This window comes from Plodia interpunctella, chromosome 12 (genome assembly GCF_027563975.2).
Source record: "Plodia interpunctella isolate USDA-ARS_2022_Savannah chromosome 12, ilPloInte3.2, whole genome shotgun sequence".
Taxonomy (NCBI): Eukaryota; Metazoa; Arthropoda; class Insecta; order Lepidoptera; family Pyralidae; genus Plodia; species Plodia interpunctella.
Genome location: NC_071305.1, coordinates 7,808,498 through 7,825,024, shown reverse-complemented (window position 1 = coordinate 7,825,024; position 16,527 = coordinate 7,808,498). Strand labels below are relative to the sequence as shown.

Genomic DNA, 16,527 nt, shown 5'->3' with positions numbered 1-16,527 from the left:
ACGCAGCATAAAAGATTTTTCAAAGGATTCTAGTCTGGATAAGCAGCCTTTAAAAATGGGTAAATGGGCAACTTTACGAGATAAAAATATCTATCTATATGTGTATATCTAGCTCTATTATCCGTTTAGGACTCTTGTCATATAGCTAGCTAACATAGGTAAGGTCTACCATATTATACATGATGTTTATGTCATGAATCATTTTGAGTATGCTGTTATATTAAATAACTGTATACCTACATATTTTACCAGAATCTGTGATTTCTAGTCAATTTACCTTGAGCCAGACATATTCTATTTACAACATTATGGTGTGTCAATAAAAAACACAGAAATAAATTACTGTTAAATAGTCTTTAATTCACTGTGTACAAAAATATTTCATCACAATCTTCAGGAGCAAAAAACACTTCATTCTCCATCTGATTTGGCCTACAGATTGTTATCCAACTAATTAGTTCATCAAAAATTTCTAGACCGGACAGTGTATCTGCCATACTTCTGCTTGTGATTAAATAACTTCCCTTTTTGATATGTTTCTTGAAGAAATACCATATTTGTTTATGTTTGTCGGCATCTAAGAAGTGGTCCAATGTATTGACTACAATTATGTCAGAATTATGGACTATGTCACTTCGGTCAAGTATATCAGAATGGATCACTTTAATTCTATCAGCATCCATTGAATATTGCCCAATTATTCTTTCTTGAAGCTCACAGCATTCCTTATTCATTTCCACACCAACAATACTGCCAACATTTGATAAGTAGTATGCCTGAAAATAGAAAAAAAAAAAACTAAACATTTCCTTATCAGATTTGCTCAGCAGAGAATCATTACATTTGCTCTTATAAAAGTAGCTGCATACTGTTTAACTTACACCATATAAAACTGCTCCTAATCTTGAACCCACATCTAATATTTGTTTATCCTCTATATCTTTTGGTAGAAGAAACTTAAATATACACTGCAGTGCTCGCCTAGAGGTTGAGTGTGACAGTAGTGTGAGTTCCTGAAAAATATTTATTTTTTATTACCATAACAAAAGCCCAAGCTGTTATTTAAACTGTTATACAATAGTCTACACACTTTGAGGTGAAAATATACACAACATGTAGCAATGCACAACATCACAGGAAAAATAAGGTTTTGTTTAGTTAAATAAAGTTATCTGTGCACTACCTTAATATTCCTAGAATTACAATCCAAACAATAAAAGCGTTTAAGTTTCCCTTGTTTAGTTAGATCCTCTACTTCATTATCGTCATACAGGAACTCATCTATATGGCATGAACTCTCTTTTGTCACATCTGCTTGGTCTCCAACAGTTGGTGGTGCTATGGTTTCTGAAGGAAGCTCGGCATTGAAAGGAATTAGCTTTTTTATGGTTTTTCCAATCTTTACTAAACTTTTTTCTGAATTTGTCAGTGATTTCTTAATTTCTAAGTCTGAAATGAATACATGTCTTATAATATACAAACTTGCAATGTCTGAAAAGAGTGTAAAATCAAAAACATTATATGATCACACTTGTATGTTGCAGCTGATGTGGATGAAATAATTCTTCCTAAAGTTCCCTTCATCTACAGAAAAACAAGTAAAAAGTTTTTTGAGGTTATACCTATTACTAAAAATAAAGAACATCTATATTACCTATAACAAAAGCAGAAGGAATTCTATACGTTGTGAATAATAATTTAAAGCGTATATCTTTTTCGTTTACCTTTTTGACAAAAAGGTTCTTACCTTTCTTAAATGCATGACTACAAATCCACTTTTCAACGTGAGCTACTTCTTCATTATCTAATGTAGAAAATAATTCTAACAATCGGCATTTTACGCTTATAATATTATCTTCAGACATTATGTAAATAAACAGAACCGCAACAAAGTACGTAATGAATTACTTTTTTTATAAATTAACTTTTCAACAACTGACTTGACTTCGACTTTTCAAAGATGTGTGTGTAGGTAGGTGGGGTACCCACCCCACCTACCTACACACACGGTGTTTGGTAGGGTAGGTTAGTGTTGCCACTCGACAGTCACCTATCGATTACGTTTTAATTGATTATCGATAGTTTGAGGAAAAGCTACAGTATCGATAGCCGGCTTAGGTGAAAAACCACAGATATAAAAACATTACATTTGAAAATCTGTGTGCAAAGCTTACGGCCTGACATTCACTATGGCAAAACTTCAGTAAAACAACAGAAATTAAACGGATCACCCATGCCCTACGCGCACCGGAGGCCGACGGATCATGTATCAATCAAGACATTCAAGACGAATCGCGCGGGCGGCGGCGCGGCGGGCGTTTGAAACAAAGCGTCAATATCGTACGACCGCCACGTAATATTTTTATATCTATGTATGGCGCATGTTACGGGGACGGGCGGTAGTCGCGGCGAATTATGTAGTCGGAGGAACACATTTTTTCAGTTTATAATGGCTACAGAAAGTTTCATCGCAGAAATTTTAGCTAGGCCAGCTATATGGAAGTCTCGTCAAGGTTTCAATTTTAACACTCATTTTAGTGTACTTGAAAAAATATTTTGGGTGTCTGCTTTCTGTACTCCTACTTTTATTCAAATCGTTACTCCATAATACCTTCTAAATAATAATGTCTTGAACCAATAAATTACTACTTTCTAAGCAATATCGAGTTAACTTTGATAGAGACATTGCTCTCAGAGGTCTCTCATAGGTTCCAAAAATAATCTCAGAAGATTATTTTTGGAACCTATGAGGTGACTTTTAATGCTCTTATAAATGTTACTTTTGTACATTAGCCAAAAAGTAACTTTTCGTGGTAATTTATAAATAAAATAAATCTTTAATAAAACGAAATGATAAAAATATGTTCATAGCACGGTTTGCGGCTAATAATTATCTTCTTTCTAATATTCCCGTGGCCTGAAATTCGCGCCGCGCGAATTTCAGGCCACTTAGCCAGTCGTGCCGCCGCGCCATTTGCGTCAGGCTATTAGGGCTAAATGGTCTGTGTATATCATTAATATCGTTCCAAAAAAGTTGATTTGATACCTATTATCATCATCTATATTGAATTTTAGATTCGATTACATCCATATTCGATAATCTGATTGACTGACAGCGTCATTCAGTTCAGCAGATGTCATGTCAGTTCAGTCAAAATAGGTAGGTAGGGGTACTTACTACTACCTACTCTACCACGCCGCTTGTTTTCATTCGTGTGATGTGGTGAAATAATAAATAATTATAAATTCATTAAGATAATATATTCACTGTATCAGCGGAGATGAGAATTATACATTTTGAACGTGTATGATATCGTGAATCATCGTTTAAAGTGTGACTAACCGCATTCTTATTAACACGGCAAAATGAGTGGAGTCGAAAGTTGTAAAACTATCGGAATATGGATGTCGGAAAAGAAAAGCCAGAAAATAAATTGGAAGGAATTAATTCATTCTTGTAATAATCACGGATACAACGTTGTCAAGGTAAGAATATTTATCTGTTTACTTCGTTTGTTATTTTGTAATTTTAATTATCTTATGTATATACCTACTTATATTTATGTATTCCAAAAAACAAAAATGTTTTTTCCACGCTGCATATACCATTGTTCTTCCACCGTTTCCACTGCGTCGTTCGATCCCCAGTCATGTTAGAATGGAAAAATGATAATTTTCAGATTGTCCTGTATCTTGGATGTTTATCTGTGTACATATATGTAATAAAATAACACAAGTCTTGAACTTACTTTAGGGCTAACTCAATGTGTGTAATTTGTAAATTTAATTTTAAATTCTTTAACATACTTACAGATGGACCTTGAGAGACCCTTAGAGGATCAGGGTCAGATAGATGTGTTTCTCCACAAGTTGACCGACATCATTGCCGCGGCCGATCAAGGTGACGCCAAGGTACAATCAATACTACCTGTTCCTTAGTACTGTTTACTTATTATGTAATTTGTTTACATTAATGTTTATGTTTTTCTCAACGATTTTATTGTAGACAGGGAAAGTTATAGACTTCATCATATCTTCTGTTTTGCTCATACATGACAATCATGTATAAGAAATACACGAGAAGAAACAGGACAGAGTGCTATTCTGTCTCTCAATCTGCCATTTTGTATGAGATGGGCTGGGAAGTTGTATGGATGAGTTCTATCTCATCTTGGTACACAAATTTCATCCATCCTAATTTTCGTATTTATGAAACAGTAACGGCCATTTGCGACTTTTTTTGCAATATAAGGTCTTTTCTATCTCTGTGACAAATTTATAAAAATCATAATTTAAATTTTATTCGTTACACATATAGAAATCTTTCCTCTTTATAATATTCGATAGAAGTAGATCCAGCATTGCTAAATAAGGTGTCATGGATGACTAATTGTGATTCATTGTTGACAAAGTCTTAGACATAAAAGATCTTTGTATAGGTGATATCAGTAGTCAATGACAAGTTTTTTTTAAATGTTTTTTTTACCTTTATAATGCTTTACACATTCATTGTACAGTGCACAAAAAGTGAGACTGAAAAATTCCAAGCATTATTATGTATAAGCTAAGACTGACGATGAAATAATCTGAATTGGATCCATCTCTGTACCCTGTTTCTGAATACCTTTTAAATGTTTATATATATTTTAAGGGGGTGAATATTTTGGAAAAGATGTTTCACTAGAAACATAGAGTAAAACAATGTTAGTCCAAATAATTGGATATATACACACTTTGAATATTATTTTTAAATTAGTTACCGGCCCAGGCCCGGATTCACACATGGTAATTTATGTATTGTTGGTCCACTTTGTTTTATATACTCTGTAATGATAATGTTATAAGTTACGAATTTCTCGCAATATTTGTAGCAGTCACAGGTATGAAAACAAAGCATGCTCCTGTAGAAATTAGGGATTAATAAGAACCTATCTACCTTATGCACTTATCAAGTTATATTCTACCCATATCAAAAATCGGAATAATCTATGTCTAATAGATTTTGCGTGATTTGGTAATTTTACACACATTCAAACAGGTTGTATTACATTTCTGATTGAGTAATTTTAAATTGCTATTATTTTGAACAGGCATCAGCTATCATCAACCGTGTGGAGCAGTACCTGTCGAATCACCCAGACATATCGGTCATTGATCCCTTGGACAACGTCAGAATATTGCTCAACAGGTACATGTCTTACATATTTACTAAGTACTTACTAAGTAACAGACATATCTCTCACATGAGCGTTTTCCCAATTCCTATCTTAGCCGTAAGGATTCAGAGTCCAGTATCTCCAATTGAGAAACGGTGGTCGAATTGCTGAAACACCAATATTATGATACAACATGAGGGGTGATGACGCAAAGGCAGACATAATACCAAATAAAATGGAATTTCCCCATGAGGCTGGCATAGTCGCAACAAGCAACTGAAGCCTCGACAAAAAATAGATAAAAAAAAAATGATACAACATATTGCATTATAATGTACTCGAAATTTGTGTTATATTTTGAGCAAGATACCGACGTAATAAGAATTTAGAGACATTTCATTTAAAACATAATATATATCAAAATAAAAATTAAAACATTTATACCATTTCAGATACTGCTACTACTCGATACTGCAAAACGAGCCGTCATTCCACAACCAGGGCATATTCACACCTACCTTCGCAGAGTTCACGACAAACAATATAGAACTAAACGCAGCGATAATGCGACAGAGAGGCGTTCAATTCCCAGTCATATGCAAACCAACGATCGCTCACGGATCGAAATCAGCACACGAGATGGTTGTGATTTTCAATGAAAAGGGCCTTAGTGTGTGCAGACCACCGTGCGTGGTACAGAGTTTCGTTAACCATAATGCTGTGTTGCATAAAGTATTTTTAATTGGAAAAAGGTATGTTGATTTTTTATAATTTTATTATTTGCAAAAACATTTTTTTTATGAGTCTCACTGTGAATTATTCAGCAGGACAAGGTAAAAGTATTGACGTATGATAACAGTGGCGACATCTGTTGACGAACTTTTGACGCAAATATAACCTAGAATAGTACACACATACTTCAAAATTACCATGTCTGAAATTACTCCAGGAGGCAAGCTTAAAAATTATCTTCATTAGAAACTAACCGGACTTTTTTCACTCTTGCTCTGATCTCCGCATGTTCCTGGTTGTATTAGGGGCTGTGTCGCTACGAAGTCCAGGGTGAGCGTAAAAATAACATGACGTAACCAGCTTGATGTCAACCCTCTTTGGGAATGCTATTGTTGTCGATCAATTGCCAAAGCTATTTGTCCCTAATTCGCCACGTAAGATATCCACGGGAGTATAAGGCATTTAGTAGTTATATTCTAGGGCGGAACTACACGTCACACACGCACGCGTGGGAATATCGGGATAAAAATTACCCAATGTCATTCAAGCAGGAATAATGTAGCTTACTGGTGAAAGAATGTAGGAAATCGGTATAGTTAAAATTTACCCTTTGTAAAATTTGCATAGATATTTATAATTTCTGAAAATAAATATATTTTCCAGATATCATATTTGCAAGCGACCGAGCCTTAAAAACTTCCACGCTTCCGAAGACCTGGAACCAATATTCTACAGCACTGGAGAGGTTTGCAAAGCCGACAGTCAATCAACACTTTCAATCTTAGACCCTCACGATAAGGCTGATATTCGAATGACACTCAACGAGGAAAAGATCAAACATGTTATTAGGGTCCTTAGGAAAGAAATAGGTTTATTATTAGCTGGTTTTGATATAGTCTTAGACAATAAGACGGGTAACCATGCAGTTATAGATATAAATGTGTATCCAAGTTACGATAATTTCCCTAACTTTTTTGAGCATCTGTTAGATAGTATAGACGAAACCGTTAGTAGGAATAAGTATAATAATGGAGATTCTAGTCTTAGGTTAAATGGGCTGATCAATGTTGCTTCAGCTTCTAAAGTATGCACAGCATTTGAGTGATTAAAAGCTAGGGGAAAAAATATTTTAATGGATGGATAGAGACGGTTGTCATTGTTAATATTTAAATTTAATTTCTGTATGTTTTGTTATTCTGTTATGTATTCTATTATTTCCTTGCGCATGAAAGACATCAGGCACGCTTAATAGTTTTCAAAAGTACAGTATTTTATCCCTTACGGGGTGGACAGAGCCGAGAGTTGCGATACTTGAATGCCACGTTTTGCTGTACTGCGGGCTTATTGGTGGAATTGAGACTAAACAGCTTTAGATACCTAGCCTATGAGAAGAATCCAGTTTAGATATAGACTTTCCCTTGATTGACTTTTACAATATGCGCGGGAGAAGTCGCTGGCTATGTTTTTCTTTCGCTCTCAACATAGAAGTATTTTAAAGCTAAAATAGTATATTTTTAAACGCTGAATATAGTCAGTTGTGATTCCGAATATGTGATTTCAATATTTTGAAGAAAATGTAGAAAACCGATTAGAAATTACGTTCTATTTCTAATCTGTATAATTCTATATTTTCAAATGAAGAAAAAAGTCGTGCTGGCGCGCATTGTTGTTCTAAAAGGATATATTTGTAAGTATATTTATATATTATATACATCCAGTGAATATTTACTATATGCATTACGGTAATTCTCAATATAAGGGGCACTTGACTTTTTAAAATATAGTATCGAATAAAAAAAAAAACAATTATAATTAAACAATATTTTAATAATGAGTAATTTAGTTGTTTTCCTATTTTATAATCAGAAGTATTCTATATTTAAATTGCTGATAAGTATGCCGTAGCCAATAGACCAATGCAATTATTATTAATAATAATAGATATTAATACTACAGATAAAATTTATAGCGAAAAAATAATGCCATAGGAAGTTATGCTACACAAGATAAAGAAATTCACACAGTAATAAAATTGTTTATCTAGTGGAAAAATTATTAACTTTTCCACTATACAAAGTTTAGTCACGATTTTCCTGACCACCGTATACTTTTTTGTAAATTATTGCAACTATGTCCATTAGATAACTACATATAATGCTTTCAAATAAAATAAATTATTTAGTGTATAATAATTTGGACCACTTTTTTAGTTTTCGCTAATAAATAAAAGAAATTGAAGTGTGATGGTGGCGCTAGTTGCGGTTGGCTCAGTCTTAACGTCAAAAGATACGTCTACTCTGAAACCATAACTGCACTTAAATAAATGCTAAATGATTTGTGATAAAAATTATATATACTTACCTCTACACATGTAAAATATTATTTGTATTGAATATGAATAGTTATTTATTTTTATAAATAAATTGTAATCGTAGATCGAAAATGCTGTAGATTCGCTACATACAACAAGTCATAAAGTATTTTATAATCTATAATCATTAAAAAGAATATATCATAGCATTTATTGTGGTTTTTGTTTAATTTTATGACTTGCGTGAAAGGAAAATTATTATATTTCCATTTTGTTTTTTTTTGGTTTTGTCAGGCTTAGAGAGGGTTGCTCCAGTCTACATTAATTTATACAGAGAAACACAACTATGCTATATTTTTGAAATGTCTGCGCGAAGGTTAAAGTCAACGTCTAAGTTGACTGGTGGAATACATCCTTAACGTTATCATATTTTGTTATATTGTTGTATGAGAACATGTGAACTACATATATGGCTATATGTCTGTACTATAAATATTCTATAAGTATTAGCTGCAGTAATTTATGTGATGTCCCACAGGTAAAAGTACTTTATAGTCGATTTTTAGTTAAGCAAAATATCTGTGATCTGCTACTTAAAAACTATTCAAATCAAAATAAAAATACATACAAAAAAACTATCTTTAAGGTGCCTTTGCCTGTGGAATGTCACAAATTCGATATGTAAGTTTTTTTAAAACTTATATAGTAGGTATATGATTTTAACAATTTACTAAAAGCTTAATCTGTGTACGGTTTGATTATAGAGGTACCATTAGATACTTTAAGGTTACTTACAACACTTCACATTATAGTATAAAACAAAATCGCTTCTCGCTGTCTGTCTGTATAATTTATTATGATTTTACCTGAGCGAGGCTGGGACGGGCCGCTAGTTACAATTAATCCCACAATTGGTCGCTGAATTCAAAGTGGCAAAGATGATGATAAAGCAATAAATAATGTACACACAAAGGCTACAGTGTTATGAAACTAAATTTAAGGGATTAATTCGTCATTGCCAAAGTATTTTGCTGTATACAGTAACATAAAACAATCTTGTTATCTTTATGGTAACCGTATTACGAATAATATATAGTCCCATAAATCGTCAGGATATTTAAAGCTAAAACGGTACGGTTACCATATGTTATCGTTATGGTAATCGTACCGTTTTAGCTTTACATGTTTAGTTACAAAAAATTACATCAAGCGAATATTTTACAACCAATCATATACTTCGGCCAATCGCAGCGTTCGAAATCCGTCCGCTATTGGTTGCTTCCGAGCGGCGTCATTCGGTATTATTTATATTATGACTTAAACAGCAATAAGTCATTATTTGATTGATTTCATTCGATTTGAGTCGGGCTAAAGAATGAATTATTTTGTATCATCGAACATTGCCGCGGTAACTTGGTATTTGCGATCTTTATATTATTTTGTAATAAATATTTCTGACGGATAAAATTATTTACTCGTTTTCCTATTGGCTCAGAAACTACTATATTAGGTTTTTAAATTTCTATAGAAAGTGAGATTGTGATTCATCTTTATATTTTCTAAGACTGAAGAAATAAGTATTTGTGTTGTGCAGATTTGAATACAAGCTCGTACTCAATGTAGTGTAGATTATTGATAAGTATTTTAGACTAGCCGTGGAAACTTAGGCCTTATATCTTCTTATAGCCTTCCTTATGAATCTGTAATAAAAAAGTAATTCTCATATCAAAACTTATAGTTCCAGAGATTTTATTTAAATATACATTGATTGTTGTTAAATTAGTATAGATTATCATACTAATTCGTTAATTATAGAATATTGAGTACGAGCTTGAACTATAAATAGGAATAGGGATGTATGCATAGGTGTATATTTAGTATTTATTAATGCGCATTTGTGCTGAATTATTCCGTGATATGCAATTTATTATAATTGTTATATGATAACAGATAGCTTTCAATATTCACATAGAGAAAAATATGGTTTGTTTCAAATTTTGTACGACTTTATTATTTCTAAGGCTGCCTTTACACTAGTAAGTTATTACGTTAGTTTTAATTACACGAGAAACTTGGCACGGGTAGAAAATCTGCTCGCAGTTCATATATAAACGTAATATAAAGATAAATGAATAAATAACATAATAACTTGTGTAAAGGTGGTCTACGCTCAACTACTTGACGTCTTTTGATTGTTACAAATTACAAAATACAAAATATTGTATAAAAAACATGCAGGCAGCTACCCTATTAAACCGGTGCAGTTTTCACCACTCCGTATAATAAACGTGCACCGCAAAGCATTAGGTCTGCACCGACCTTTGATTTTTAAATTTAAGTTGTGAAGAAATACTGTATTTATATTTTCATACGCAGCTTAGTATAAGACTATATTTTAATTAGAGGCACTTAACCCCTAAGTAAGTTGAAAATATAGGTTTTATTTAACTTTTTGATTGTTTGAAATCAGCTTATATTAAAATTAAAATTAGGAAATCTCAATCCTACTAATATAATATAAATGCGTAAGTTTATGAGGATGTACCTATATGTTTGTTATTCTTTCGCGCAAAATCTACTAGACGGATTGTTATAAAATTTGGTACACGGGTAGAATATAACCTGACTTTATCTTGAAATTCCCACGGAAGCGGAGCCCCGGTGCGCAGCTAGTTCATAATAATTCTGTTTATACGTTAAACAGTCTTAATTGTCCAGTGAAAATAAATTAAGGCACTGTGTTCTCTTGCTGACAATCTTTGCACATCAAAATACTTAATATGTAGTATAAAAAGTAATGTGATACGAGTAGGTTTCGAATCTGGGAACGTTATCTATCATATGCGTGCGTTTTAACCACTGAGCCACCGGCATTGGACCAATAATACTAATTTTAACACCACAACCTTATAATTATTAAAGTTTTGTAATGTGTATGTGTGATACAGGCTTGGATGTGTATGCATGTGACACACACATAACCGCCCATTGACAGACTTACAACATGCAAATATGTTCATTTAAACCCTGCATTCCACCAAGTTGTCTCATGTGTTATGTTCTGAGACTGATTTACATTGGTTATACGTTTTGTATCTGGAAGTATTTATATCGGACTCTCTTGTCCTATTCCACTGTAGTTTAGAATAAATCCTGAGATCTTCCAACGTATACGCTGTGTTTTATTTACCTCTATGTTATAAATGAGTGTTACTTTGTAGCACAAACTTGCCCGTATATGACAAATAATATATTACTACAACAATTAATTATAATAAATCTGAGCTGACCTCCTATTTACATGGAAGATGCCATTTGAATATTAAATGTTGTCTTTGATCAAAAAGTAACAAAAGGATTTTCCTCATCTATGTGTCTGTTGTTTTGTGTTTACAATGTGGCCACGAAAGGTCATAGTACCTATATAACTTTGAAATATAACTATATATAACTTCTCTGAAAAAAACGATCCTTCTCGTTTTTTTCAGAGAAAAATTATAATGTTTTTTCTCACTATATAATTATGGGATACTTACAAATATCCCACCAGTTTGTGTTCTTGACTTATTCAGCAGATCTATGATGCTACCAGAGCGGGGTCGTCAAACTATCTTCTGAGTCACACACGCCTAGCAAATGAAGCAAGTACGGAGTACAATACCCATCCATACAAAATACCTGCGGAACATTCGTCTATGTCGTCCCACGTCACAATAACGGTGCTACCGTAGATCAAATGTCTGAGGGGACTAGGTGTTGGCGACTGGCGTTATGTATCGAATGTACTTATGTAGGCTGTAGTCTGTGGCTGTAGTGTACATATTTTTGTGGATGTTATGTCCCACTGCGGGGCAAAGGCCTCCCCCTTTTTCAAACATTACAGAAATATATCTAGTCACTAGTTAGTTTTATCTAATTCTGAAATCGTTGCTGAACATCAACACGCGAAGAAGTACTTACCTATGTATAAGAAATAAGGTAGTAAGATACATTGTGTTTTCATGCGATGGCCAAGTCTATCTATTTATTTAAAACTTAAAAGAATTTTAATATTGATAATAACTTACGTAATAACTGAAGACAGAAGGTCCCTTAAGTAGGGACTAAATAAATTAACCGACTTGGTATTACATTACATTTTTACGGTAGAAACATTGAGCTGCGAGACTTGGTTTTTTTACAGCATGTTTTTGATGACATACTTATTCAAGTTTAGATTAAACAATGATTATATTGTATAATATCTCCTGTTTCCCTGATCTCAGGTGCTAGATGGCGCGATGGCGAATCTAGTAGTAATTGTTAATTTGATGCAGTGTGCATAAATCACATCTAGTTGCAGGATCGAAGATTTATCATGCGTTACGGTATATCATCTGGTATAAGGCGCGATTTAGATGAGAGAAATTGTTAGGAAGGGGGAGAATCATTGTTATTGGACTGGGAAAATTTCCTTTTTTCTTGAACAGAGAATACAAAGATGGCTTTATCAATATAGATAATCTCCATTCAATATAAGTAATTTGTATTTTACTAAGTATTGTATTAGTTATTTTAAATTCATAATATTATTGTGGAGATGGGTGAATCAAGTGAACAACTCACGTCAATGCCTAAAGAATTTGATTTCGTAGAGTTTAGATACAGTAGGTACAGTTCATAGTTTGAATTTAAATATGAAAGTGTGTTTGTTTGTCTTTTCACGTCAAAATGAAGCAATATATTGAGGTGATTTTTTGTAGGACAGCTGGAGAGGGACATAGGCTATATTTTGACGTGGGAGGAGGGATCTACAGGCAAGGTCTTAGTTCTCTATATACCTACGACTGGGATCTGCCAGGGCCTCTTTAGTGCCTTCCTCACGAATTAGTAACTTATCAGTTTTTAGTAATATGTTAGGTAGGCAAATAGTACTACAAACGTCAGTCATTAGTTCATTTCATACTAATTTCTCTTGAATTCTTTCAGTGTTTGAACTCCCGTTCTTCCAGCATTATTTTCTCGACCCAATAAATGTTAAATGTGTACATCGCTTTATGCGTAGGCGCCGCATTCTGTACAGGAAGTGAATCTGGATCGAGGTAAGAATGATACCGTACTATGTATCCGGTGTCTCGGTCTTTGTGTTTGGAGATATTGTGTCCACTATTGTTTTATGGTGTAGTACGTTATTCCAGCTAGAAAGTATCTCCTACAGAAATATGAGTGGAACGTATAATTAGTGCCTAATAAGTTATTTGTGCGCCCGGCATAAAAAAATGTGCCTGTTGTAGTTCTTTTTAAAAAATGGAAAAACCGATTTCCGTTGGAGTAACGTTGTTCTAGCAAGAACATTCTACACTACTTAATAATCGGAGAGAAATATTGTTCATGGTTAGATAGCTTATGTCTGTGGACGTATGTGCGGCGAAAATATGAAATACTATGTGCGCCCTAGAGGTTTGCTCCCATGGGATTTTCTAGGTAAACCTAATTAGGCATATCAAGTACCCATTCACGAAGTGTGAGTGACGTCACGTAACTGCCTGCCCTATGTATGTTAAGTTTACTTAAGTATTTGTAAATAACGAAGTTAAACAAATAAGCACCTAGGTAAGTTGTTATTAATAGTAACTAATTCTGCTACACATCACTAACATAATGTTATTAATTTTAGTTATAACCTTCGCACAAGATTAAAGAAATTATGATACCTTATATTAAGAATGATGGGCGCTGTATGGCATTGAAAGTTAAGAAAATGTATTGTTTTTATGAGCCCATAAATTGATACGCTAAACTACACGTAACATCAGTAACATAGCAGCTATCAGTGAACCACAGTCAATATAATGAACCCTAAACATAGGAAGGTGTAGGTAATAGTATACCTATCCGCAACCTGTGGTTAGCCTTTCTCCCTGTTTATTAAATTGTTGAAATCCAATTATAGCCAATTACGTGTTACATGACAGGCACTGTCTTTGAGACCGTGACCGTTTATCATTTCATTATTTTACAATGTCTTTTATAGATTATGTCTTAAATTCTACACATAATCGATAAAAAAGTGCGTGTACAAATGATTTTTATATAAATTGATCTGGATAGTAAAGTTGTTTTGAATTGATGATTGCTAATTTGCCATTCAGTCATCTGACGGCACATGTGCGCAGTGGACGCGCGTCGTGCGCGCAGCCGCTCACCACTTTCGCGCGTTCCGAAAATGAAACGTGAAAAATGTTCCGTGTTCAAAAATCATGCGTTTTTAACTGCCAGTGTTTTTGTGCCTCTTGAGTGTTCTTTTTATTTTTTTGTGCCCAGATATCATCTTCATTGTGCTTTTGTTTCGACCTGTCAATTATAGTTTGAGAGTGACGATAACGTTAACAAATTGGTGTCAAAGTCGGATGACTGTGTTGTTTTGGATTTCTGAACTGATTGGACGCTAATTACCCAGCACAGGTATGTTGGATAGCAATTTTTGGATGCCGGAAGTTTCGGATCTTATCAATCAAATCTGCTAATTACTTTTTTGTGGACCACACGCATTCGCTGTGACGTTTTATTTTGTTATATTGTGTTCTGTATTTGGATTTAATGTATTATGTCATTTATCATACCATAAATGAATTCTAAATCTAGGTATTTTATGCGTAACCTTGGAAAATTGAAAATAAATCTCTGTTGTTTGAATTGTTCTCTATGCTAATTGGCATGACTTAACGTGCAATACAATAGCCGTTTTCATTTTAAGGTTATAGAATTTTTTTTTATTTTTATCAAGAGCTGATAAGAGAAAATGATTTTCAACGTAGTAACAGGTGACTAACAATTTTCCATTGTTAACGTAAAGAGTAAAAGTGTAATGAAATCCAAAGTTATATAATAAAAGTTAATAAACTTATATAGTGTATAACCGATGAAGTAGGTAATACAATTTTAATTCCAGTGGGAGTATGGAGACTTATCGCATAACTTAGAAATGTAGGTTAAGTTAGCAGTTTTTAACCCCTGACGCAAAAAGAGGGGTATTATAGGGTGTTATTAGTTTGACCGCTAAGTCTGTCTCCTGTCTATCTCTCTGTATGTGTACGTGTCACCGTAGCTCATCAACAGGTGAACCGATTTGGATACGGTTTTTTTATTTGATAGATAATTTTTATGCGGTGGTTTCTTAAATATATTTGATCAAAATCGGTTCAGCCGTTCAAAAGTTGTAGCGAAATGAAAATGAATATTGAAAGTCATTAATTTAATTTATTTGTAATTTGTCTAACAAATAAACTTGTTTTCTATTACGTGCGTAAGACATAATTAAGATAGTTACAAGTTATATTCTTTGGCATTTTCAAAATTATACGTACATATTCCTTTACATGGTGATTCCACCATTGGCCAATACTTAAAGTATTATTTAACCAATACTTAAAGTCACAAAATAACTAATATATTTTACCTACTCACTACGTATAATGAAGCTACGAATGAAAATGTGTGAGTACGCGAAAGATTGAAGATTACAATTATATCTGTTCTAAAAACAATCAAGGACGTAGATATCTCATCTAAAGGTCCTCAAAACCATAGAGAAATATATTATTAAGTATTATATTAATATCCGTTACATATCATAAAACGCAAGTTCTTTGCCTCATTCTGTTCGCGATAAACCCAAAAACTACAGCACTAATAGACAATAATATTAATAGAAATTAGCAATAATAGATAGTTGATTCGCGAGGAAGGTTTAGGTCTGCGGTTGAGGTGTATAATTTTATTACGTTTTTACCTGAGCGAGGCCGGGACGGGCCACTAGTATATTTATAAAATTGTCGGTAGCTTTGTTCGAAAAATGCTACCGACTAATTGCAGAGATCGCGGCGATTCCGCCAATCATTCGTCATTTATTTAAATTGTATATGGGCTTTAATTAATGGCTTACTGTATTCGGCAACTAGGCAGCTATTTTTGGAAAGTATGATTCGCCGAATACCTCTGAGAATGACTTTCGTTCGGAATTACTGATATAGAGGATATATATATCTATTAAATGTTAGATTTTTTTTTCATAATTATAGAATTTTATTTTGCTGCACAAGCATGCAACGGATTAATCTGAATAGAAGAATTATTTAAAACCCGCAAGATTATCAAGCTTACAAACAGATTTTATAAACAGACATATGTAAAAATAAAAAATAAAGACAGACTTTGGGGACAAATCGCACAGATTTAGCCTCAAAGTTAAACACTTGTGTTTTTTAATACAATGCTATATTTTTATCGTATAGTTTACATAATAGATTCAGGTTAATCTGAAACAGATCATTTTCCATCTGTACCAAC

At 33.4% G+C, this 16,527-nt stretch overlaps 3 protein-coding genes across 4 annotated transcripts in view; 2 read left to right on the top strand and 1 right to left on the bottom strand.

Annotated features, from left to right (window-relative positions):
* Positions 1 to 335: 335 nt before the first annotated feature.
* Positions 336 to 1,989, bottom strand: LOC128674200 (uncharacterized). Its single transcript, XM_053752620.2, has 4 exons — positions 1,748 to 1,989; positions 1,184 to 1,449; positions 882 to 1,013; positions 336 to 776 (listed from the first exon to the last, which is right to left on the bottom strand). The coding sequence occupies exons 1-4, from the start codon at positions 1,863 to 1,865 to the stop codon at positions 357 to 359; spliced, it is 936 nt and encodes a 311-aa protein (XP_053608595.1). The 5' UTR covers positions 1,866 to 1,989; the 3' UTR covers positions 336 to 356.
* Positions 1,990 to 3,142: 1,153 nt separating this feature from the next.
* LOC128674198 (inositol-tetrakisphosphate 1-kinase-like) lies at positions 3,143 to 11,370 on the top strand. Its single transcript, XM_053752617.2, has 5 exons — positions 3,143 to 3,486; positions 3,814 to 3,912; positions 5,091 to 5,188; positions 5,609 to 5,908; positions 6,552 to 11,370. The coding sequence occupies exons 1-5, from the start codon at positions 3,367 to 3,369 to the stop codon at positions 6,991 to 6,993; spliced, it is 1,059 nt and encodes a 352-aa protein (XP_053608592.1). The 5' UTR covers positions 3,143 to 3,366; the 3' UTR covers positions 6,994 to 11,370.
* Positions 11,371 to 14,284: 2,914 nt separating this feature from the next.
* The window catches only part of ASPP (Ankyrin-repeat, SH3-domain, and Proline-rich-region containing Protein), a 275,934-nt gene continuing 273,691 nt past the window's right edge, over positions 14,285 to 16,527 (top strand). Inside the window, exon 1 of one of the 2 annotated variants that reach the window (XM_053752603.1) lies at positions 14,285 to 14,643. The gene's annotated coding sequence lies outside the window, so the exon portion shown is untranslated. The remainder of the gene's footprint in view (positions 14,644 to 16,527) is intronic. The other variant, XM_053752606.2, reaches the window with a different exon arrangement.

Excerpts from the sequence above, each read along its gene's own strand:
- LOC128674198 (XM_053752617.2), top strand. The coding sequence starts at position 3,367 with ATGAGTGGAGTCGAAAGTTGTAAAACTATCGGAATATGGATGTCGGAA. Across the intron at positions 3,913-5,090 it reads CCGATCAAGGTGACGCCAAG|GCATCAGCTATCATCAACCG; the intron begins GTACAATCAATA and ends TATTTTGAACAG. Across the intron at positions 5,189-5,608 it reads GTCAGAATATTGCTCAACAG|ATACTGCTACTACTCGATAC; the intron begins GTACATGTCTTA and ends ATACCATTTCAG.
- LOC128674200 (XM_053752620.2), bottom strand. The coding sequence starts at position 1,865 with ATGTCTGAAGATAATATTATAAGCGTAAAATGCCGATTGTTAGAATTA. Across the intron at positions 1,450-1,747 it reads TAGTCATGCATTTAAGAAAG|ACTTAGAAATTAAGAAATCA; the intron begins GTAAGAACCTTT and ends TATTCATTTCAG. Across the intron at positions 777-881 it reads TAGGAGCAGTTTTATATGGT|GCATACTACTTATCAAATGT; the intron begins GTAAGTTAAACA and ends TTCTATTTTCAG.